Raw genomic sequence first — 26,648 nt, forward strand, 5'->3', positions numbered from 1 at the left:
CTTCTTCCCCCTTCCAACTTTCACCTTCATCTCCCCCAACCTTCTGCCTCGCTCTTCCCCCTCCTCAAATAACACCTCACTGTGCCTCACCCAATCTCCATCAAACCTTTTGTCCACCCCATTCTTCCCTTTCTCCAAGCTATTCTGAAATCTCTGACACACCTTCAACAGCTCTCCCTACCTCTTCCTCCTCTTCCACATCTTACCCTACCCCTCCCCCCCCCCTGTTCTGGACCCGATGCTCCCCCTTCCTCTTCATTAACGGTATGGACCTCAAACATCCGGGGCCTCCGCTCAAACTTGACTGATCTCTCCATACAGGTTGCTTCTGACAAACCAGATGTGATCTGCTTAACAGAAACTTTCCTCCTTCATGATGTCTCTGATGCCTTGGTATCTCTCCCAGGTTACTCCCTCCTCCGGTATGATAGACCTGAGCCTCGTCCTGGAGGTGGGGTTGCTATCTTTATAAAAAACTCTCTTCCTCACTCGCCCTCCACTGCCCTCTCTCCACCTCACCCCCAGGAATACCTTTGGCTACGGCTTCCCCTTCGCTCCCACCTTCTGTTCATATGTGTGTTGTACCGTCCACCAAACAGCGATGACTCCATCTACATCTCGCTGTCTGATAATATGGACCAACTTCTATCTACCCATCCCAACTCTCTCTTCCTCATATGTGGTGATTTCAATTGTCACCATGCCAGTTGGCTGGGTGTGGGTACCTCTCTCACCAGCCACGGCTCTTCAGCAAAGGACTTCTGCGACTCACTGGGACTGACACAATCTGTCAATTTCCCGACCCGGATCTCAGTCAACGGAGCATCTTCTCTTCTGGATTTGGTTATGACAAACTTCCCTGAAAATGTCTGCTGCTCTTCTTCTGCTCCAATCGGCTCATCTGATCATGTGCTTGTCAAAGTGGACATCTCTCTCACCATTCTCAGAGAGCCTCCTCAGCGTCGACGAGTCTGGCATTTCACTCAGGCCAACTGGCACGGTCTTCAAGCAGCCATCAATCATCTGGACTGGTCTCCCATCTCTACCGCCTCTGACATCAACTCATCCTGGGAATTCTTTCAAAGTAAATTGCTCTCTCTCATGCACAGATTTATCCCATCTCGTCTTCAGTTGTCATACCCTTCCTCCCATCCATGGTACACGGAATCTTGTGGTGAGGCTGTTGCCCTGAAACAACTTGCTTTTGTCTCCTGGAAAGCAAATCCAACGGAAGGAAATCTCATTTCCTTTCACAAAGCCCGAAACAAGTGTGTGTCCACCCTCAGGAGAGCCAGGAAACAAATCTCACCGTTCTCAAGACCGAACTCTCTTGTCTGTCTCCCTCTTCCAAATCCTGGTGGCGTCTGGTCAAATCTGTTTCTGGTGTTTGTTCCCCCTCCATCCCCTCCCTCACCTCAAACGGCTTAATGGCTGACTCCGCACGTGAAAAAGCTGAATGCCTCAACCCTGTGTTTGCCTCTAAATCTTGTGTCCCAAACCCATCCCTCTCTGTACCCACCATACCCAGTCGTACCCAGCTGCTCCTGGACTCTGTGTCCTTTCCTCCTGACAAGGTGGAAAAGTTTCTGTCAACCCTCGACTGATTCTGCAACTGGTCCTGACGGCATCAGCCCACGGGTCATAAAATCATGTTCTTCCGCTCTTTCACTCCCTCTTTCTGTTCTCTTCACCCTCTCCTTTGCTCAAGGTCATCTGCCATCTGCTTGGAAATCAGCCAACATCACCGCTTTGCACAAAAAAGGTGCAAAAACAGATCCCAGCAACTACAGACCAATCAGCCTTCTCCCAATTATCAGCAAAGTCATGGAATCCATCATTGCTTCAGATATGAAATCTTTCCTCTTCTCCAATGGCTTGATCTCTGATCATCAATTTGGTTTCAGACCTGGTCACTCTACTCTGGACATGCTGCTTCTGCTTTCTCAACAATGGATGGAGGTCCTCAACGGCAAACAGGAAATTAGAGCTGTCTCCCTTGACATTTCACGTGCCTTCGATACGGTCTGGCACCCTGCTCTGCTCACCAAACTCTCCTCCTTTGGTATCCATGGAAATCTCCACGCATGGCTGGCGGACTTCCTCTCTGGTCGTAGTCAACGTGTGGCCCTGAATGGGTTTCTCTCATCTCCTCTTCCTGTTCAGGCTGGAGTTCCCCAAGGTAGTGTTCTGGGCCCTGTGCTTTTCCTGGTCTTCATCAATGATCTCTCTGACTCTCTTGAAAATCCTCTCTATCTCTTTGCTGACGACTCTACTCTCTGTCGCTCCATTCCTCATCCCTCAGATCGGCAGACTGCAGCCTCCTCACTCTCTGCAGACCTGGACAAAATCACAGACTGGGCAAACAAATGGAACACGTCTTTCAATCCTGATAAATCTCACACTCTTACGATGTCTCTCCGAAAAGACCGACTGGAAAACCCTCCCATCCACTTTCTGAATAATCCTCTCCAAGAAGTTCTGTCACTCAAGCTTTTGGGTCTCACTATTTGCCATGATCTTTCCTGGGAAAACCACATTTCAAATCTGGCCTCCAAAGCCAGTCGCCGACTGGGCATCCTCCGTCGTGTGAAGTCCTTCCTTGACACACCTGAGCTAATCACCACATACAAGGCTTTCATCCGCAGCTCTATGGAATACTGCTCTCCCCTCTGGTCTGGTGCTCCTGCCTCACACCTAGCCCGTCTTCACGCTGTTGAAACCAAAGCGTTCAGAATCATTAGAATCTCCCGCGATGAAGCTAACTCCAAGGGCCTTTCACTCACTCACCGCAGGCAGGTTGGTAGCCTTTCCGTCTTCTACCGACTCCTCTCTGGCCTTGCCCCCCCAGCCCTCTCTGGGCTCTGTCCCCCAAATATTCCTACAGGTCGCAAAAGATCTGCCTGCAACCCTCTTATGGTTAAACTGCCAAAATCAAGACTTTCTGCTCACCTTCACTCCTCTTTTCTCCCGCCTCTGGAACAAACTCCCTCACTCTCTTCAATCCCACTCTACCCTCCAGGTCTTTAAAACAGCTGTTCACCACCATCTCTTATCCTCCCCCATCCAAAACCTTGATCTTTTCTACCCCCGCTAATTTCGGTCCCCATGTGTTTTATACCTCTCCCCCCCCCCCCCCCCTCCCCTTCCCACGCCTCCTGCCCCCAAGCCCTCTCCCTCCCACACTTCTCCCTGCTCTCAAATGTTGTGGTTGTGTGCTTCCCCTTCTCTCCCCATCTTGGCTTCCACTCCCTCTTTTGTATATTTTGTTTGTCTGGTTGATTTGTTTGTGAAATAAATGTTAGCTCTTTCACGAGCCTCGATTCAGTATACAAAAAAAAAAAAAAAAAAAAAAAAAAAAAAGGCATTCAGGGTTCCTTTGTAAAATGGCTATCAGATTTAATGTACACTTGCAAGCAGCGGGTTACTTTGGCCTAAATACTGTAGCATCATGCTGCATCTCAAGAAACTGGTGACCCCCAAGGTAGTGTTATGTGACCGTTGCCGTTCTTGATGTACTGAATACGGCAATGACATCCTCATCATTGGAACATCCTTTTTATTATTCTGAAGAGGACTGCTCTGCATAGAATAGTCCCACAATCCTCCAACAGGCAGGATGGGGACAGTGCCACTCTGCCAATCTGGAAGAAATAAGCCAGCTGTCATCTTCCTGGAACATGTATTTTAGCGCAGGAAAGACCAGTATTCACTCGATCTCTCCGCAATAATTGGTAGACAAATCATACATCCAAAGCAGGTATACAAAGCCAGCCATCACCATCACAGAATATTCTGCAGAACAAAGTTCTTCCTCTGACCTCAGCAGAGGATGATGTAGAAAGCCTTTATCTCGAGTCTCATGGAATGTACCTCCCCATTGCGTACTGTCACTGCTGCTTGCAATCTTGCCATTGACACCCTGGAATCTAAAGCCATCTTTGTCATTGAAATATAAAGGCAGGAAGCACAATCTCAGGGTCTGTTTCCTGCTCACAATCAATGGGGTTTTTTTCTTTCTAAAAGAGCTCTATTCTGATATTAATCCTTCTGTCTTCTCACGACTCCCACCAAGCCCTTCCAGATCACATACATTCTGCCAGAAATCCTTTTCTTGTTAACATAACCAAAGACAAAACACTCGCCTTTCACCTGTGGACACAGTCTTCCTAAATAAACAGCTGTTCTTTCCAGGATTTAAAGTCTGCCCCTCATCGACGACCACCTTCTCTCCAATTTTCACCAATTAGCTTTAATACATCATCTGAGATCATTCTTCTCTACCTTTCCACTCAAATTATTATTGTACTGTAAGGGCACCCATTTGTTGTTGTCCCACAGTTTTCCCATTGTCCCCAATGTCTGCTAATGTATTGTACCCTGTCAACACCTCCTCAAAGGGCTTTGCTACAAACAAAAAGGAAATAAATAAACACAATATGCATGAATGATTGTTTTAAGGCCACTTTTCCCCGCTAGTACACACCGGGGTACAATAAACACAATATGAACATATTAAATTGTGCAGAAAGTCTCTTGTGAATTCCAACAGTAAAACCTCCATATAAAGCTAAGTTCAAGGGACAAAGTTTTCTTTGTTAAAGAGGATATTCAAAACTTCATTCAGCAAGCTTTTTTAAATACGTGTGAAAAATTAAACCATGCGATACTTGTTTAATCAACTATTTTAATTAATGCCATAGTAACATTTAAAGTACAGTGAAATCAGTTAAGTATTCACCTTTGCAGTGACTCCAAGCCTTTCATGGTTTAGAACTCCGATAAAATCTAACTAAAAGTCGGCAATTTTCTGTACGTCTGAAACATATCGAATCTAATACAGCTTGGCCAATCTCCACCAAATTTTGCATACGTGTTTGGGATGCCCAATGTCAGCTAAATGGCATGTGGAGCCGAACTCCATGGCGTCTTTTTTAATATGGCCTAAGGTTGATGGAGGAGCTGCAACACGAATCAAGCACAAACATGCAGACAAACACAAGTCATGACAACTAGAACTGCACTTAGTAGAGCGCATACCTCCTCCAGGCTAAACAGTTTACATTTTTATCCCACTGATAAGCTGGATCTGGATCCGGACCTGAACCACAATCGAATCAGCTTGTTATTGTCACCCACCCAAATAATGCACCAAGTTTGGTCATAATCCATCCACAATTTTTTTTTTTTTAAATACTGAATCATGCTACATATCGTTTCTGGCCCGATCTCACAATGGGGAAGAATCACTTAAAGAAATTAAGATTCTCGTATCCAGATCTTTACCAAAATCGAAACAATTATTCGTCACACACCCAACCTGTCCACCAAGTTTCATCCAAATCGGTCCACAACTTCATGAGATATCCTGTTCACAGAGATATCCCATCCTGCCCCCCACCCCCTTCCCTTAGAGTCCCTTTATATACAGAGTTGCGACATAGAGGGTCCGGAAAAATCTAGTCACGTGATTGCGCGGAGCCATTTTGAGTCCATCGCGGACAGGATCAGGATCGGACGCATATCGGTCAGCGTTTTAACGTTCCCGCTGTACGCAGCGTTCTCATTCGTGTTTTACATCGATTTTACGACAAAATGACAGGTTGTAGCGCCTGTGGGTGCACAGATAGAACGGAGAAGGGATTCAAGATGTATAGATTTCCATCAGATGCTAAAAGACGGAAAATCTGGGAGAACAGAGTCAGTCGTGTTGGATGGAAAGTAACTTCTTCGTCAGTTCTCTGCCAGGTCAGTGTGATGGTGGTAATGGTCCCATATGCGTATATTTGTGTGCTGCGAGTGAGACTGGCCTTTGCTTTGGCTTTACAGGCTTGTTATCCATTGCTCGTGGATTAATTAGCACTTGAAGGGGAAGGTGTAGTGGTTACCTTATTCACATGTCGCGGTTATCTTATTCACATGTCGTGGTTAACTTATCCGCATGTGACTGTTACCAATACGATATGTTTGGTCTAACCCACGCACACGGGCTTTTGGTTGTGTGGTCGTGACGCACGCGCGGCTGTTGGAGCCACGCCCTCCAAAGAGGGTTCTTGGTTTTATATAAGCCTAACCCTAACAAACTTACAAAATTACTGCTTACAAAGCAGTAATCTGCTTACTTACAAAGCTTACAAAGCAAAAGAGACTGCTTACAAAATTCATCAACACACGCCTACACATCTTTTGTAAGAAAAAGACATCAACGCAGGCAACAAGCTGCACAAGCAAAGAAGGGGGGTGAACTTGGCAGCAAGAGCATGGCAATGAGACAATTGGCTGCAAAAGTGAAATAGATATTTCCATTGGACTTCAGTTGCAGGACTGCAATGTGCTGTACACCTACAAGCTAGCAACTTACGTGGATAATGGGATTAAATAATCATTTTGAAAATGTTATCATTAACATTTTCTCTAATATGTTATTTCAACAGGGAATAATACACATATCCAAGTTATTTTAAAGCTATGGACTAACATACATTTCAACATGATATTTCTGAGAGGGAATGATTGTAATATTGGTTGCAAATTAAATAAATGTACTGTATGAATATCTCGCAAAGGAGCTCTTTATGAATGACGAGAATTTGAGCATGTATAGTTGTATACTCTGTTTTGAGGTACATGAATCAAAACTTACAAATTGTTGTTTATATACATGTACCAATGCCCTCTGCTAAAGGCACTTTCCTGCCTGTGGTAGTTAGTACTCCAACAAGTGAATGACATGCTTTGTTTTTAACAAAATTATGTAATTTGCTATAAAAGTGGAAGGTTACAGGTTCACGGTTTGAGTATTAATCGTAAATGAGTTCAAAGCCTTTCACAATGGTCTCTGAGACCTTCGTAAAACAAATAATAAAATAAGTTTTAATTTTTGTACTTTCACATGGAAGATAGGATTATTGTCATTCAAAATTTTCAATGATGCTTCAGAAAGAATTTGCTAGAAACCAATTCATGCCAGTGATACAGTTGTATGCCACAACTGAGAAAGGGGGGGGGGGGGGGGGCATGCATTGAATGTATGTATTTGTCTCTGTTGATTTGAATGTGTGAGGACATTAACTTGTGTTTGTGTGTGACTTTCAATTTATAATTTGTATGTGTGTGCATTAGCGTGTGTGTGTGTGTGTGTGTGTGTGTGTGTGTGTGTGTGTGTGTGTGCATAAGAGAGAGAGAGAGAGAGAGAAAAAGAGGGGGCTGGGGGTAGGGGGGCTAATCTATTTTTGGTGGGATTAATATATGATCGGCAACATGCAGCAAAGTTTAGATTAATAATTTAAATATGAAAATGAAACAAACACAACTAGAACGGGCACTCGGTAGAGCGCATACCTTCGCCGCAGCTACTGTTCTGTACTTGGCATGGGAGTGTAGGGAACAGAACAGTGAACAGTTTGGTGCTGATTTCATGCAAATCGGATAAGAATTGACCGAGTTATGACAAACAAGATCGGGCATTGAATTCTGAACATTTTGGCATTAGTTGCATGCCAATTGGATAAAAATTGACCGCGCTATGGTAAAAATACGATTTTGACCTTTTCGTGACCTTGACCTTGACCTTTGACCCGATTGCTCCCAAAATCTAATCAAATGTGTCCCGTATAATAACCAATCATCCCACCAAATTTCATGCAATTCGGTTGAATACTTTTTGAGTTATGCGAATAACATACACACACACACACACACAGACATACAAATAAATACACAGCGATCAAAACATAACCTTCCGCTTTTGCGAAGGTAATTATATACCCACACACGATAAACAAGGTCAAACAACTGCAGAAATACAAAGATAACTCTTAACATTGTATTGTACATGTATAAGCAGGGAGGTGAGAGTTCGAGTCTCGCTCTCGCCTCCCTGAAATTAAAATGAGGCTGAAATAAGCAGCACGTGTACCTGTCTAGTTCATTCCTTCTTTGTCATGGTTCTAAATGTCTGTGACTGTTAAATCACAACCAGCTCTGTGATTTTCTTCTTTATCATATGGCTCTTAGTTGTCATAAATCTTCTATTGTCATCTTCACATAATTTGTTCATCATCAACATGGAAAAGACCATTCCCATCTCTCATACATAGAGAACATAATGAGTTTGGCAGAACACGGTTCAATGCAGTAGCGCCATACGGCGGCTCCGCACTGAATTGACTCAAAATGGCGTCAAATTGTTAGTTGTCGCTACTCTCTCTATAAAGGGACTCTACCTTCCCTCTCCCAGGAAGCCTCAGCCAGTGCTTTAAAAGTTAGATTAGCAGTCATTACAAAGGAAACACTAAAACGTTCAGTCGCAAAACATGAAAATGCTTCGATTATGCCTACCTGCAAACAAGCAGTTAACACCATTTCTGAAGGCCTCCACTGCTCCAGTTAGGCCCTGTAGTCCAGCTTGAAAGCCAATCACTTCACAAGTCTTACGCAGATCATCAACTGCAGACTCGTCAGCAATGCGAAGGGATCCGATCTGCGAGGTCACCGAGTCCACAGCGGACTCCTTCATTTCAAGCTTCTTTTTGGCAATTAACCTCAAACAAAACACAGAATGAAAACAAAAACGCCCACAAATAAACAAACAAACCTCACATTGAAGAATTGTAAAGCAAAAACTAAAAATGCAAGCAATATTCAATTACTTGCAACCATTTCATTTGCAAAAATTAAACTCCTTTCATATTTTTCTCAGAATGGCGATGATAAAACTTTTAATACATTTTTGGTTCTGAAGCATTTATAAATACATGCACTCACTGCAATTTACGCTGCACATTTGAAACAGCACGATGACGCAAAGCAATAGCAATGGATTCGTTAATGAGCCATGCGGTGGTCCAGGGGTTTTCATCTCCTTTCCCCAATGCCAACAGCTGGCAGATCAGGCGGTACGGCAGATACGGTGGATCATGAGCTACGAGAGCCCAGGCCTCCTCCAGGATAAGGCAAACATCCTCCATTGACAGTCCTTGACACAACAATAGAGAACAGATTAACAAGTGGCAATTGAACAAAAAACCACAGATGAACCACAGCCTTGTTTGCACTGGAAACCATTTCTGTGCTATAAACAGCTAATTGCAGTCCTCTCTTTCCCAAAAACGATCTTCCACGAGAAAACCCCAAATTCAAGAAGGCCATAAATGTGATCCCATGGAACACTTTTTCTTCTTATCCCAGTAGGTGGAACACTTTATTGCTCCAGTAACATCACATCTCCAAATCCGTCATTCTGCTCAGCCTTCTGTAATATCAGGGAAGAATAATGGATCGAGTGAAGCACCTCTCCAACACTCATCATTTTGGCACTTTGAAGAATCAAGAGTTATTGACAAATTGGGCAGAAGAATACACCGGCTGAACTGGTATCATGTTCAAAGGATAATCAAAGATAGCTATTGTTCTCTAAAGCAACCTCAGGTTAAAATACAGTCGTGGCCAAAAACATTGGGACCCTTGCACTTTTTTTCAAATACCTCACAATGTTCCCTAAAAATAAGTTGAAAGTCACAAAAGTATTTAGTCTCCACAATTCTTTATTTCACTGTTAATATTACAGAACCTTTGTTGATTTTGATTCAAAACTTAATATATCCTTTTAAATCAGAAAATAAACAGAAATGGCATTGACAAAATTATTGACACCCTAAACTTAATATTTGGTCGCACAGCCTATGGACAAAATAACTGCAGTGAAGTGCTTCCTATAGCCATGAATGAGCTTCCTCCACCTCTCCACTGTTACTTTGGCTCACTCTTCTTGTGCAAACTGCTCCAGTTCTCCCAGATTTTAAGGGTGCCTTCTCCCCACTGCTGTTTTCAGATCTCCCCACAAGTGTTCAATGGGATTTAGATCTTGACTCATTTCTGGCCACTTCAGAAAAATCCAGTGTTTTGTCTTGAACCATTCCTGGGTGCTTTTTGAAGTGTTTGGGGTCATTGTTCTGCTGCAAGACCCATGACCTTTGACGGAGAGACGGCTTTCTGACACTTGGTTGAACACTGCGTTCCAAAATGCCTTGGTAATCTCCTGATTTCATGATGCCATGCACAGATTCAAGGCACCCAGGGCCAGAGGCAGCACAGCAACCCCAAAACATCAGTGAACCTCCTCCATGTTTGACTGGAAAGTGTTTTTTTCTTTGAATGCTTCACTTTGTTTTCTGCAAACATAGAGATGATGTGCTTTACCAAAAAGCTCTAATTACATCTCATCTGTCCACAGGACATTCTCCCAGAAGGATTTTGGGTTGTTCAGGTGTGTTTTGGAAAACTCCAGCCGGGCTTTCTTCCATCTCTCTCTCAGCAGCATTGGGGTCCTCTTGGGTCTCCTTTCATTGAGGTGGTGACGGATGGTGCGAGTTGAAACTGTCGTACCTTGTGTCTGAAGGTCAGCTTTAATCTGATTGGCAGTTAATTGAAGTGCTTTCTCCACCATTCGAACAATCCTTCGCTGTAATCTTCGATCAAGTTTTCTCTTGCGGCCACGTCCAGGGAGGTTGGCTACTGTGCCATGGGCCTTAAACTTCCTGATAACATTGTGTACGGTGGACACAGGAACATCAAGATCTCTGGAGATGGACTTGTAGCCTTGAGATTGTCCATGCCTGGCTACAATCTTTTGTCTGACCTCCTCAGACAATTCTCTAGTTTTCTTTCTTTTCTCCATGCTCATTGCAGTACACACAGTACAAACAGCAGAATGACTCATTTTCTCTATTCAAACTGGTTGAATGAGTCATTTTTATATTGCAGGCACCTGCAATGCAGCACAGGTGAGTTCAATTCCAAAGTAAAGGAGAATCACCTGCTTGAAATCCAATTATTTCTAAACTTCTAAAAGGTACCAATACTATTGTCCGGGCCATTTTAGGATGTTTGTGTGGAATAAGCTAAGATTTCGTAATTTTTTCAGCATTTTTTTGTTTTGCTCCAATGCAAACGAAAGAAATACATATGTGTATACCAAAATATTTTTTAATTTCAACAATTTTCTGGAAGAAATGGTGAATTATTTGAAAAAAAGTGCAAGGGTGCCAATATTTTTTAGCCATGGCAGTATGTAAGCTGAAACATGTGTACAGGCAAATGCAGTACCACAACAGAAAAGCAGGGGTGTGCCAAAACAAGCCAGTGGCAGAGAAACTCAGTCCATGGGAACAGGATTGCAATAGCTCTTCTTGCATACATATAGTTATGCAATCACCTCACCCACAGCCCCATGAGGATGTAGAAACAACTGCTGATGGCTTGGACCACCTTAGGAAGGCCATACCACTGAATTGGAATAACTAGAGGTGGAATAATAATCGTTGGCATACATTATGTGAGCAGCAAATAAGCCTCACCCTCTGTTGGCCTTAACCAACTGCTCTCTGTCGATGTACTTTGCTCCTCGCAAGTAATCTGCTCCAAGAAGGAGCAGTCAGGTTCTGACTGCCTTCGTTCCAATTCTACATCTGACACGTGGCTACTCTGCAAGTCTGTATCCACTTGGGTGAGACGAGAATACAACAAAAATAAAATGTAGGGGAAAAAGGGTGATAAAAACATCAATGGGGAAGGAAACAATGAGGGATGATAGGAAAAAAAACAACTATTGAACCATACTTTGGTGGGATTGCCATACTTGGTATTGTATTTGGATAAAACACATGAAGTATGGGCTCAAACTTTTGATTAGCTGGTCACATATCGGATCAGCACAAAATTAATGCCTATATTTTATTTCTCCCTAAATATAATTCCCATTCCAATTACAAGGTTATATGCATACATATACAGTGCCTTCATAAAAGATTCACACCCCTTGACTTTTTCACATTTTGTTGTGTTGCAGCCTGAATTGTAAATGGGTTACATTGAGATTTTTATGCCTCCGTTGACGAAATCACCGGAGGCATTATGTTTTCAGGCTGTCCATCCGTCCTTCCGTGATATGTTTTCGTTACCGCGATAACTTGAGAATGGCAGAAGGGATCTTAGTCAAACTTGGTGCAGGTATGTATAATGGAGGTAAAGATGAACCGATTAGATTTTTGAGTCATGAGGTTAAAGGACAAAGATCAGAGGTCATGTTAGGTAAAAATCCTGTTACCTCGATAACTTGCGACCCAGTGTTGGGATTCTGATCAAATTTGGCACAATAATGTAGAATGATGTAACGATGAACCGATTCGATTTGGGGGTCAAGAGGTCAAAGGTCAAAGTCCGTAATAGGTTTATAACTTGAGAATGGCTGAAGTGATCTAATTCAAAGTTGGGACAGGTATGCATAATGATATAAAGATTAACTGATTAGAATTTGGGACCAATAGGTCAAAGGTCAACGTCTGTTATAGGTACATAACTTGAGAACGGCTGAAATGATCAAATTCAAAATTGGTACTAATATGTATAATGATGTAAAGATTAGCAGATTCGATTTTGGGGTCCCGAGGTCAAAAGCCGAAGGTCAGAGGTTATGCCAAGTAAAAATGTGATAACCTGTGAACAGCTGAAGGGATTTCAATTAAAACTTGGTACAGGTATGTATAATAATGTAAACATGAACAGATGAAATTTTGGGGTCAAGAGGTTAAAGGTCATAGGTCATGCCAGGTAAAAATGTGATAACTTGAGAACAGCTGAATGGATTTAAAGCAAACTTTATACAAGTATTATAATGATGTAATATTGTGGGTAGAGGCATATTGTTTGACGTCGTGACGTCAAAGAGTGTCGTTCGAGTTTGTCACTGATCTACACATAATACCCCATAATGTCAGTTTTTTTTTTGTTTGTTTTTTTAGAATTTTCTACAAAAGAATTAAAAATGAAAAACTGAAATGTCTCGAATCAATACGTATTCAACCACTTTGCTATGACACTTCAAATTGACCTCTGGTGCAACCAATTTCCTTTTCTCATCCTCGAGATATCTCTACAACTTGATTGGAGTCCACCTGTGGCCAAATTAATCGATGGGACGTGATTTAGAAAGAAACACACCTTTCTAGATAAGGTCCCACAGTTGACAGTGCATGTTGGAGCAGGAATCCTCCCATGAAATCCAAGGAACTGTCCGTAGAACTTCGAGATACAATTGTGAGGAGACAGATCAGGGGTAGAGATAAAACAATTTCTGGAGTGGTGAAAGTTTCCAAGAGCACAGTGGGACCCTGTGCTCCACTAGCGTCACTAGGAAATATAAAGAATATGGAATGACCCAGACTCTTCCTAAAGCTGGCTGTCTGACCAAACTGAGTAACCTGGAAAGAAGCACCTTGGTCAGGGAGCTGACCAAGAACCCAATGACCAGTGACCGAACTAGAGATCCTTGGCTGAAATGGGAGAACCTGCCAGAAGGACAAGTGTCTGCAGCACTTCACAAATCTTGGCTATTTGGGAAAGTGGCCAGACGAAAGCCACTCCTGAGAAAAAGGCATACGACAGTGCACTCGTAGTTTGTAAAAAAAAAAAAAAAGGAAAAAAAAAAAAAAGGCATGTGACAGACTATTTGCATGATGCAAATATTATTTGGTTTGACGAGACGAAAATTGAACTCTCTGGATGCAAAATGTAAAAGCGTTACGTCTGGAGGAAACCGAGCGCAGCTCATCACCCATCTAACACCATCGCTACCATGAAGCATGGTGGTGGCAGGATCATGCTATGGGGATGCTTTTCAGCGTCAGGGACTGGCAGTCTTGTGTAAGGATAGAGGGAACAATGAATGGAGCCAAATCCTTGAGGAGAACCTGCTTCAAAGTGAAAAAGAACTTAGTGTGGCGAAAATTTCCGTTCCAACAGGACAATGACCACAAGCATACAGTCAAAGAACGTGAAAGTCCTTGAGTGGCACAACCAAAGCTGAGACTTGAATCCCATTGGGAATCTGCAGAAATACTTGAAGATTGCTGTTCACCAACGCTCCCCATCCAACTTGACAGAGCTTGAGCAAGTCTGCAAGGAAAAATGGGAGTAATTTTCAAAATCCACATGTGCAAAGCTGATAGACATACCCAAGAACCCTCAAAGCTGTAATTGCTGCCAAAAGGTGCTTCACCAAGGTATTGACTCAAGGGGGTTGAATTCTTATATAAATTAGATATTTCTGCATTTCATTTTTAATTATTTTGTAAAAAAAAAAAATTCAATTAAAAAAAATAATAACCACTTTGACATTATGGGGCATTATGTGCAGATCAGTGACAAAAGAACCTCAATTCAATCTATTTTAAATTCAGGCAGTAACAAGAAAATACGAAAAAAGTCAAGGTATGTGAATACATTCTGAAGGCACTGTATGTAGCAAACATCAAGTTATTTTTCCCGTCTCCATCAACTACAACTCACGCTTGCCAACGTTTAGCCAGGTGCTGTATACCTGCGTCACAAACCTACAACCAACCACAGACCTTCACCACAGCATTGGCATCCTTAAAGGGTAGCCCACGTAATCCATTCTTTAACGGGCCAAATACATGGTAATCTTAAGATGTATGATCCAGATTATAAGCAAGATGGGGGAGGGTGGATACCAAGGTCACGATTGCCTCTAATGTGTGCAGGTTGGTGTGAGGCCAAGCATTTTCATGAAGGAGAAGCATCTCATTCATGTCTCATTTAGGACGAGCTCTTCCTAAGTGGCGCTTGCTTCATAAATGTCTCAATGTACTGCTCAGAGTTAATCGTGGCACCCTTTGACAATGTCCACAAGCAGGATCCCCTCTCTGTCCCAAAACACAGACGCCATGACTTTACACGCAGAGGACTGCATTTTGAACTTCTTCCTTGCTAGTGATGTCTCATGGTGCTACTCCATAGACTGTTGCTTGGTTTCGGGGTCATAATGGCGTCTCATCATCTGTGATTATGGGAGATGAGAACCAACCCCCTGAATGAGAACCAACAGATTCCTCATCTTTGGCTTCGTCGTCCATTTTATTTTTGCTCTTCCATCAACAATCTTGGGAACCACTGATTGAGAACTACAAATCTTGGAGCATACAAGTTCCTGTATGATGCTTATGACAGCTGGCTTTCAAATATCTACTGCCTCACACAGTGTTGTGACAAGGCAATCCTGTTTCATGAAAACATCAAGCAGACATGTTTTCTGGTGTCACTGCGGTTGCAGACCGACCATTGAGGCTTGTCGGCGATGTCGGTTTCCCCGCTCTTAAAACGCTTGGCCCAATGTCACATCAATGGTAGAGTATGTTAAACACATTCTTTAAACACCTATGAATATCCATTGAGGAACCTCTTCCATCGAAAAAAAGTCAATAAATGTTCTCCGCTTCGTATGCACATCTATCTGGGCAGCAATTTCGAAAGTGTAGTGTGATGTGTTACGGATTCGTCACTTCTGTTGTTGTGGTTTTCATCCACTTGTAAACATTTCTGATTCCATGTATTATTATTGTTGTCATTTAAAGGAAATAGATATTTCTATTTTCAAAAGTTAAAAGTTAATGTTTTAAATAAAAGCGGCACAGGACGACGAAGAAGAAAGAGAGAAAGAAGGAGGGGCGAGTGAAGTCGGACAATAAGCTAGTCGTTTCGAGTTTTGGAGCAAACGTTGACGAACGACAGTCACTAGCGAACTTTCGGGTTTCCTGGGAAAGGGATTCCTGTGACAGAGTTGTTATCGCTGTGACAGATTAACCTGCGTGTCAGGTTTTGCGATCGGTTCCGGAGAGAATCGTCGGGCCGTTACGTCTCGAGAACGGGCCGTCGACCATTTTGACTCGCGCGCTTTGTGCGTCGAGCAAGGTTTCTTTGCCTCGCTTCAGTCTTTGCGCGTCGCGCAAGGTTTTTCTTTGTTTCACGTCAGCCGTTTTCACCGCTTTCAGACGTATCTGGTGTGTGCAACGCGGATATACCTGAAGGTAAATCTGAGGTTTGCCGACTGCGAGCTGTGGAACGTCCATACCCGAGGGTGTGATTTCCCAGTCGCCGGGGAGGGCGCCTTTGGATTTCCCAGTCGCCGGGAGGGCGCCTTTGGATTTCCCAGTCGCCTTTGCACAGCTTTGGCAGCCGGACTGTAACTGCCAACCCAACGGGATTCTGGTCTCGATTGGACATTGATCTGTCGATCGCTGGAGCGGATAGACTTTGGCTTGAAGCTGGGGATTAGAGACATTGGGGATGTTCTTGTTTCACTCACTTGGAGCACAGTGAGTTATATACTGAACAGCAATAGAAACGTCACTTCATAAAAATAATTCCTGAACATTTCCCATAGAAATATCAATGCATTTCGTTTAGATATCTCGTTATTTAAATTAGTCTGTATCTAAATTTAATCCTAACTCCCGACAGTGGTGCACACGTGGATAAAAACAGGTCACCAAAATGCAGGCAAAAAAACGACCATGGTACAAAGTCGTGCATGATTCCCATGGAAATCAAAATGCACGTGCATCTCCTTGTGATTTTCCCTATAAAGGGCACCCCAAAACGTGTGTTCATCATTCGTGTTTCGATGCCAGCACCATGCCCAGACTTACGAGGATTCAGAGAGACGAGGCTATTGGAAGATTGCATGCTGGACAGACTGCACAAATGGTTGCCAATGCTTTCCATGTCAACGTGAGAACCATCTACAGGTTACAGGAACGATACCAGGCCACCAACAGCACCGATGACCGCCCACGCAGTGGCAGACCGAGGGTAACAACACCATGACAGGATCGACAGATTGTGCATCATCACATCCAAGATCGTTTTACCAGGGCTACAGAAACTGCAAGACAAACAGTTGGAACCCACCAGAGACACATTAGTGGTGATACAGTCCGTCGACGTTTGAAGAACAGGGATGTCCGTTGTCGCAGGCCGTATCGTGGCCCCATTCTTCCAACTCGACACTGCCGTGACCGACTACAGTGGGCCACACAGCATCAAAATTGGCGTTACCAGCAGTGGAGAACCGTTTTTTTCTCAGACGAAAGCCGATACTGTGTTTCCACGGCAGATGGCAGAGTGAGAGTTTGGCGTAGACGTGGGGAACGCTACTCAGATGACTGTGTGATGGAAAGAGACTTGTGGGGTGGTCCAAACATCATGGTATGGGGTGCAATTGCTCTCAATCACAAAGTCGGTCCTGTGGTGTTCCAGAATATTGGTCCAGGAAGAGGCAATGGTGTCACAGCTGCTCGCTACATCGATCAAGTCCTCAGACCTCACGTTGTGCCACATTTTGGACGTCACGGAAATCATGTCTTCCAGCAGGACAACGCCCGTGCCCACATTGCCAGAGCAACAAGGGACTTCCTGCAACAGAATGGCATCCAAACCATGCACTGGCCTGCACTCAGCCCCAATTTAAACCCGATAGAGCACTTGTGGGACAAGGTTCAAAGAAGACTGAATGGCATACGACCAAGGCCGACAACTGCAGCTCATCTCAGTCAGGCGTTTCTCAGAGTGTGGGCCCAAGTGACAAATGCCTTCATCAACCGATTAATCCACTCCATGTACAGACGATGTATGGCTGTCATCAACGCTCATGGGGGTCACACAAGATACTGATTTTGACCTCCCTTGTTCTCACCTGGTCTTGTGTTTTTCTTATTCAGAACATTTCACATTATTGTTTGAACTGTGGTGACCATACCTGCAATGTTTCATGTTGATCCTAAATCTCAATTCGTGTTGATCATGACTTGAAAATAAAGACTCCAAAATATTGATTCTGACTGACGTTTCCTTTGCTGTTCAGTATATATTACAAAACTGATGGTACCATCATAGGACATTGATTGTACTTTTGATTCATATTATTTTACTGTTATTCTTGTGTGATCTTACTACAATATTTGTTTGTGAGTAACAATTGGTGTGGCTTCACTATTGATCTTTGACATGCAGAATAACACATTTTTCTGCCGTGACTCCTCTCGGGGCTCGGAGGTACACCGTGACCAGGGGGTCGGTGAGGAGCACATAACAGAAATTGGGGGCTCGTCCGGGATATTGGGAACTCGTCCAAAATTGGCCCAAATTGAAATTGGGGTCCTCGCCCGGGATTAAATTCCCTAACATGCGTCTGGGATAGAATTCCCTAACATTCCCAAAATTCCCAAATTTGGAATTTTTCTAACATTCCCAAATTTTTCAAAAACGAATTGGAAAATTTTTGTGTGAAGGTTAACAGGTGTTAACTGATAGTCACCATGGTGTTCGACGCAGAACAGTTTGCGGCGTCCCCTAATGAGGCACAGTTCCAAGCGTTAAAAAGATCGGAACTCTTGATATTGGCCAGATATTTTAACTTGGAGGTCCGAGTTAATATGAAGGAAGCAGAGATGCAGCCATTGGTGGTAGAATCTCTGGTGGGACAAGGAACATGGACAGAGGTAGCCTTGGATTGGTTACCTGAGGAAAAGGAAAATGTGGAGCTCCGGAAAACGGAGATGCAACTGCAGAGCCAGGAAAGGTTAAAAGCAGAGGAAAGGAGAGCTGAAAGGGAACTCGAGGAAAGAAGAGTAGAACATGAACGAGAACGTGAGGAGAGAAGAACCGAGGAAAGAAGAGCTGAAGAAGAAAGAAGAGCAAAGGAAAGAGCAGAGGAAAGGAGAGCCGAAAGGGAGTTAAAGGAACGTGACATGGAGTATCAGAAGGAAGTTAAACTCAAGGAGCTGGAATTAATGGGAGAACGGAGAGAAGTCGTATCCATGCCGGCTAGTTCGACAACTAGTCAGAACACCTGGGATGTTGGTAGGCATGTGAGGCTGGTTCCACCCTTCAATGAAAAGGAGTTAGCCAAGTTTTTTTTACACTTTGAGAAAGTGGCTCAAATACTAAAATGGCCTGTGGGGTCCTGGACTATGTTAGTGCAAAGTGTTTTGGTGGGTAAAGATCAAGATATATTTTCGGCTTTACCGATTGACCAATGTGCAGATTATGAGATAGTGAAGAAAACCATTCGCAAAGCCTATGAATTGGTCCCTGAAGCTTACCGGCAAAAATTCAGGAACGCCAGGAAGAGGGAGAGTGAGACCCATGTGGAGTTTGCCAGAATGAAGGAACCCATGTTTGATCGGTGGTGTGATTCAAAGGGGATTGGGAAAGACTTCAAACTGTTGCGACAATTGATCTTGGTGGAGGAATTCAAACAGTGTATCCACGCGGACATTAAAGTACATCTGGAGGAAAAGAAGGTACCAGAGTTGCATGAGGCAGCAACCGTGGCAGATGACTATGCCTTGACACATAGGATGGGGTTCCACAAACCTAACTTCCCACCTAGAGTTAGCCAGGAGAGTTATGGTAAATCAGGGGCGGAGAACAAATATTCGTGGAGGCGGCCTAGAGATGACTGAGGACAAATCTGATACCGCGACTTTTAGGGATCAGAAGACTACAGTTCCAAGACAGACTTATCTTCCGGGGGGCTCGAGGCAGACCACGAGTTTTTCCTCCGGGCCTACTTGTGCTTTTTGCAAGAAACCTGGGCATTTGATGTCCCAATGTTATGCCCTGAAAAGGAAAAATCAGGAGCGGAGTCAGACGAGTACAACTCCGAATGCATTGGCAAATGCGAGAAATCGTCCTTGGAGGACAGTGCCTTGTGAAAGTTCCCATGCCAAAGTTACGGCATCACAGAACGACCTTGTTCAAGAGGGTTACAAACCTTTTATTTCAGAGGGGTTTGTGTCTCCGGATGGAGACTTGACTAACCAGAGACCTGTTAGGGTATTGAGGGACACAGGAGCACATAAATCTTTGATGCTTGAAGGCATTTTGCCATTGTCAGAGAAGATGGCAACTGGTGTTAGTGTTCTTTTACAGGGGGTTGGTGGCTATGTTGAAGCTCCACCATGTCATCCATTTAAAGTCTGATTTGGTGTCAGGACCGGTCACCGTAGGTTTACAAGCCACTCTTCCTGTCGAGGGTATCTCTTTTGTTATAGGGATTGATTTGGCCGGTGGTCAAGTTTCTGGTAACCCGATGTTTGTTGAAAAGCCTAGTATGGAAAATAACTGCACAGTTAGAGCAGGAGATTCCGGGTATCTTTCCATCCTGTGCCGCGACTCGTGCTATGGGTAGGAAGCGCTCTGAAGAGAAGGAGAAGGTACTGATGTCACGCTTTGCACAGGCACGTCTTGTCAAGTACCGTGAAACTAAGTGTCAACACACACGAGTCATGAATGGAGGCAATGTTGGCAAGCTCTTTGTGGGTGGATTGAACTTCAACACACAAGGGAAGATGTTCTGGACTCTGTCTTCGGCAAATATGGACCACTCTTGGAAGTGCGGCTGACAAAAGACAGGGAGACGCAAAAGTCAAGAGGGTTTGGCTTTGTCACGTTTGAAAAAACAAAGGACGCCAAAGATGCAGAAAAGGATTTGAATGGCAAGGATTTGGATGGTCGGACCATAACAGTAGAGAAGGCGTCGAGGGGGTTACAGAGGAGGAAAACGTGGAGGTAGTTTCAGGGATGGCTATGGCTCCCGGGGTGAGAGTAGTAGTTTTGGTGGTGGCCGCAGTCGAGATTACTATGGAGGCTCCCGGAGTTACGGCAGCTCCCGAAGGGATGATTATCAGGGTAGTGGCCGAGAAGGAGACCGCTATTCACGTGACCACAGCAACAAGCGCTCCAACCGTGATTATTATGAAAGTTAGGAAGAGTTTGAAGCACTGAATGCTGCGGAGCAGCCGAGCCACGATTCATACATGGGTTAACCGTGAACTCAACGTTCCTAAAGGCGTCCATGTTGTGAATACTTCCAGGCCTCACCACCCAACCATCATGAAACCTGGCTCTCAGCTTGGCCTCCTTCAAAAAGTGCTATAGATTTGCTTTGCTTTGGATTTTTGATCACAACTCCTTAACCTTCATTCAAAAAATGAAAAAATAAAAACCAGAGGTTGATGAGATCGAGTTTGTCTTTGCAGGAGTTCAACTTGGAAATTGAGCATGTAAAGGGCAGGGACAATGTCGTTGCTGATGCTTTGTCCAGAGTGAACTAACTTTGGAAATTTCTATAGGTGGTTTGGAAGTTTTGTTGCTTTATTTTGGGAAATATTAATTAAAGTTTTACTTTTGTTTGTTAAAAGAGTTTTTGCCTGCAAAGAAAGTTTTCACTATGTTCAAACTTTCTTTCTTGAGGGGGGGGGAAGTGTTACGGATTAGTCACTTCCATTGTTGTGGTTTTCATCCACTTGTAAACATTTCTGATTCCATGTATTATTATTGTTGTTGTCATTTAAAGGAAATAGATATTTCTATTTTCAAAAGTTAAAAGTTAATGTTTTAAATAAAAGCGGCACAGGACGACGAAGAAGAAAGAGAGAAAGAAAGAGGGGCGAGTGAAGTCGGACAATAAGCTAGTCGTTTCGAGTTTTGGAGCAAACGTTGACGAACGACAGTCACTAGCGAACTTTCGGGTTTCCTGGGAAAGGGATTCCTGTGACAGAGTTGTTATCGCTGTGACAGATTAACCTGCGTGTCAGGTTTTGCGATCGGTTCCGGAGAGAATCGTCGGGCCGTTACGTCTCGAGAACGGGCCGTCGGCCATTTTGACTCTCGCGCTTTGTGCGTCGAGCAAGGTTTCTTTGCTTCGCTTCAGCCTTTGCGCGTCGCGCAAGGTTTTTCTTTGATTCACGTCAGCCGTTTTCACCGCTTTCAGACGTATCTGGTGTGTGTGTGTGCAATGCGGATATACCTGAAGGTAAATCTGAGGTTTGCCGACTGCTAGCTGTGGAACGTCCATACCCGAGGGTGTGATTTCCCAGTCGCCTGGAGGGCGCCTTTGCACAGCTTTGGCAGCCGGACTGTAACTGCCAACCCAACGGGATTCTGGTCTCGATTGCACATTGATCTGTCGATCGCTGGAGCGGATCGACTTTGGCTTGAAGCCGGGGATTAGAGACATTGGGGATGTTCTTGTTTCACTCACTTGGAGCACAGCGAGTTATATATTACAAAACTGATGGTGCCATCATAGGATATCGATTGTACTTTTGATTCATATTATTGTACTGTTATTCTTGTGTGATCTTAATACAATATTTGTTTGTGAGTAACAATTGGTGTGGCTTCACCATTGATCTTTGACATAAAGAATAACACATTTTTCTGCCGTGACTCCTCTTGGGGCTCGGAGGTACACCGTGACCAGGGGGTCGGGGAGGAGCACGTAACAGATGTCACGTGACTGATCACAGTGCGGCTCAACTTGAAATGGGCGGGAGATACAAACTGCTCATTGTGATCTTGCGTCGCTTTCCGAGGACACTTTGGTTACGAGCTGAAAAATAAAACGCACTAATTTTGTACAAACCCGTGTACTTAAAGGTTCTCACTGTTGCAAGAAGCCATAGTGGCCACTTGCAAACAGATGCACCTATGCAGAAACAACTGACAGTTCCAGACAGATTTAAAACCTAAAAACAAGAGTGAACATCAACTTCACCACATATGAATCCTTCAAATGAATCACAAAACGTGGCAGTTATTTTTTTTATCAACAAAACAATCTTTCAATAAAGAACCCTAGGTATAAAAAAGAGGTTATTTTGCTTTGGGGGTTCTTACACCAGAAATATTGCTTCACCTTCTAACAGCGGTTAACATACCACAGAAATACAAGTCAGACAAGAACGGGTGCTTGTTGTTTGGATTGTCTGCCTTGATTGTACGAGGTTTTATGCGAACCTTTTTTGTCTGTCTCACAATGTTGCGTCAAAGTGGGATAAATTTAATGAATTAATTACACCTCAAGTTGAATCAATTTTGGTGAAAAAAATTAATTTGTTTGAATTCAATAAAATTAATTATCTTTATTTTTCTGCCAATGCAGACAGACTAGTCTTTACAAGGACTAGTTTTATATTGTAATAATAAAAACATGCTCTTGCCAACTCCAAGAATGAACATCCTAAAGAACCAAGCTTTCTTAAGGGACAGGATCAAAAATCCAATCCTATGAGCTGTGCGTTTGACTGCTACTCACAGTGATGAGAAGTCCGAATTGGCCTTGTGCAAGGCCCCCCAAGCATCCAATTCTTCTCATCTTGTTCATCATCCCACACCACTGGAGTCAAATTCAGCTTCGGATGTGTTGACAAATCGGAAGGAACTCTTGCTGCTTTCTGGCTGGAACACGCTGCATTTCCTCCCACCGTGGCGCATTGCCTGTTTTTTGGAGGCACAACTTTCTTCCTTGTCCTTTTAATTCCAGAACTTACAGCAACCTGTTGCACAAACTCTCCATCCAGGTTTTTGTTCTTGCCTTTTTCCTCATTTCCATATGTGCAGAGCTTTCTTCCTGAGCCCCGGAACAACTCATGTTCCTCTTCATCCTCAGAATCACTGAATACTACTGGTTGGAGGAATGATTGTGGTTTTCTCTTTGGCAGAGGTTTCATATCTGGTAGTTTTCTCTCAGGCTCATCGACAAATATTGAGATTCCTACCTTTGCAGTCTTTGCAGTGCAGCGGGTAGCTCGAGCCGGCGTTTTGAAGTCTGACAAAGATGTCTGTGCTAAACGATGCAACCGTGGTCCATTTGGTGTGTTGCCAGTATTGGGCCGAACAGACTTTTGCAGAGGCTTTTTGTTGGTTCTTGAGGGCCGCTGTGCTGAAATCTTTACAGTCTGAGAATGTATTTGAGTTTCTTCAGACTTCTGTATGTCTGATACAAATTCTTGTAGTTCAGCAAGTGGCTCTACCATGAACCCAATTCCCCAGAATTGGGAGAACAGCTCCACAAGACTGCAGCCTTGCCTCGCAGAAAGTCTCACAAGTTGACTTGAAGCACGAAGTAGCAATAAATGACTGCCAAGTCCGAAATGATCATGAACACCAAGACTCATTAACTTTGTAGCCATTTCGGCATGTTCTTTAAGGTGACAAAACGATCGGAGAGTCAACTCGGTACAGGATAGATGGTACAGCACTTTCGCTTTTAGTGCCCAACATGTTTCTGGCTTCTCTGACTGGCTTCCGTTACATACATGCTGAGGTAGAGCCCCCACCATTACCTGCAACTTTGAGTCAATAACACGTACCAGCTTTTCAACTTGTGTTTGTGCCTTGAGTAAGATGTGCAAACTAGTTTTTCCATCATCAGCTTCCTCCAAACGACTTTGCACACATGCCCACTCAACAGCAACCCATAAATACATTGGGTCACTGCACCATGGGCAATGACAGCAGTATTTATGTGTCCATGGTCCACAGGGCTTCACTCGGCGGTGCAACACCGGAGATGCATTTGGGCTGGTCGGCTGAGCAGCATGCCGACGCACAATGACTTGGCCAAGCTCTGGTAGAGCAAACATTTTATCATTGTTCGGAGATTCTTCATCAGGCTGTGCTTCAGTTGTATTCCAAACATGTTGCAGGCGTGCTGGGCATGCAATTTTATTTCCTCTTCTGGGCTCTGATGCTGCAACACACAAACATACCAATTCTGCAATTGTTATGCACTCATGCGAAAATACGGGTCAGATCAGAATCAGCAGTACAGATGAGCACTATGATACAAGCCATCTTCAGGGGGTTGTTCTCATCAAGATCTACTGGGTTTACTCTCACTTGAATAGAGAGAGAGAGAGAGAGAGAGAGAGAGAGAGGTATAATTGGTTTTCGGTTTTATTAAAAACAGTAAAACTGAATCCATATGAGGAGGAAAAAAAAAAAAAACCAAGAGAAGGGGAAGGCAACAGTTGCATCAATTAGTTGAAAGCAAGTTATTTGTGAACATTGCTTACGATAATTATAACTGCATTAGTGTTCTTCAGTATATTTTGTGAGGATGTGTGTTTGTTGGAGGCCATCTTGTTCAATCAGATGTTGCAGCAGTTATTACCTCCACCACAGAATGTGAAAGGAGCTTATGTAAGTTCCTGTCTGTCTGAGCATGATATCTCAAAAAGTCATGGACAGATTCGGACGAAACTTAGTCGGCAGGTTAGGTGTATGACAAGGACGAATTGATTAGAGTACAGTGAAGATCCGGATACAATAATTTTTTAAGTGACTCTTTACCATTGAGTGTTAGGGCCAACAACGATATACAGGACAATATTTTAATGATTTATGGACAGATTGGAACGAAACTTGGTGGATAGGTTGGGTGTGTGACAGACTAATTCAATTTTGATCAAATGCCATCAGGCCTTCAACAAGTAGCAATTGAACTTGAGGGTTACATTCGTGGTTCTGTAGTGCCCGCTAGAGGGTATCATGTGTATCACTATTTCCAGCATTATTACTGGCCTGAGTTGATAGCAATACAGCAAGCTGGCATCAAGAACCTTGTTTTTGTCACCACAGGTAAGCTTATTCTTTTTCTAATCTCATGATTTTATGAGTTTCATGACCTTTGCAAATTTATTGGCCTTTCTGTTCGTTTGTTTTTTGATCTTGCATGGTGAGACACTCAACGCTTTTTGATGTTTGACAGTGTTCTGCAAATAACGACCTATTCTATATTATTTTATTCCATTCTATTTTTTGCATTGTTTGGTAATCTTCCAAAAATATATATCTTCCAAATAAAAGGATCAGTGAATCATGTTTTATCTTTATTTTTTGAGCAAATACTCCTCAATAAGCCTCAACTTTGTAGAGAGGGGAAAATAATACTTTTGGCTTTAATACAATAAATGTAATTTATTCCATGGCTCGATAATTACAAAGCACTCTCTCCAATGGCCAGAGGATAATTATGTGCACCGTCCTTATCACTTCCCCCTGCGCATCGTAAGAGGCGACTAAGGGTTGACGTCAGGAAGGGCATCCGGCCATAAAAACATTGCCTCAAACAGGGAACCATGATTGTCATGGGGCCCGCCAGGCTAACCCCCGCTCTAGCGGGGAAAAATAGCCTTAAAACGATCATTCATTCATTCATTCATTCGTCCTTATCACTTCCCAGTGAGAGGATGTTCAGTACAGTTGGGAACATTTGCAACAACTAGGGGCCCGTTGGTCCATTTGACCAAATTTTCATTTGTCTTCACGGCCTTGTAGCATACCTACCTGCCTGGTCTTTTTGGTTATCAGGGACTTTTGGGTCATCTGGGTTTTTTGGGCCATCTGGATCTTTTTGGTCCTCAGGGACTTTTGGGTCTTCAAGGACTTTTGGTCTCAAATGTTAAAGGCTCTTCTCTTCCAAGGTCTAAAGGGCTAAAATGTACATTTGAATTGTATGTAATCAATTAATAGACGTCAAAAAGTATGAACACACACACACACACTTGTTTTTTTATTTTTGTTCCTCACAATTCTATCTTTTATGATTTTCAATTCTATTTAAAAATGCATTTTATTAATTGTACAGTATTGGTTGTTCCTAAACTTAAATATAAATAATTTAAAGGATTGCTGTAAATTATGTTAATTTCACAACATCCCACATTCAACTTTATTTAAATTGTAAACCTCAAAACATAGTTCCTCAACCTAAAGCAAGAACCTTAACCTGTAAGCAATTGACTAGTTCCCCGACTGCACGGATCATCAGCTGGGTGCCGTTCTTCTTCGAGGTTTCAAACCTTTCAGCCAGGAACCTCTCCAAACGGCAGATCCACAACCTCGATCATGGATCCACATCAATAGATGGTACATCAGCAGATCCACGACCTCAGTTGAGTTGACTGACTGCCTGGACGCATCAATGCAACATCATTTATTCC

At 43.3% G+C, this 26,648-nt stretch overlaps 1 protein-coding gene across 3 annotated transcripts in view; it reads right to left on the reverse strand.

Annotated features, from left to right (window-relative positions):
- Positions 1–26,648, reverse strand: part of ESPL1 (extra spindle pole bodies like 1, separase) — a 156,761-nt gene that overhangs the window by 41,613 nt on the left and 88,500 nt on the right. For 2 of the 3 annotated variants that reach the window (XM_068124426.2, XM_078781758.1), the window contains 4 exons: positions 22,958–24,394; positions 11,355–11,498; positions 8,764–8,974; positions 8,338–8,540 (listed from right to left, as the gene is read on the reverse strand). In XM_068124426.2, coding sequence (XP_067980527.2) covers positions 8,338–8,540; positions 8,764–8,974; positions 11,355–11,498; positions 22,958–24,394 — 1,995 coding nt within the window. The remainder of the gene's footprint in view (positions 1–8,337; positions 8,541–8,763; positions 8,975–11,354; positions 11,499–22,957; positions 24,395–26,648) is intronic. The other variant, XM_068124435.2, reaches the window with a different exon arrangement.

Source organism: Myxine glutinosa, chromosome 1 (assembly GCF_964187855.1).
Source record: "Myxine glutinosa chromosome 1, kmMyxGlut1.1, whole genome shotgun sequence".
NCBI classification, from domain to species: Eukaryota; Metazoa; Chordata; class Myxini; order Myxiniformes; family Myxinidae; genus Myxine; species Myxine glutinosa.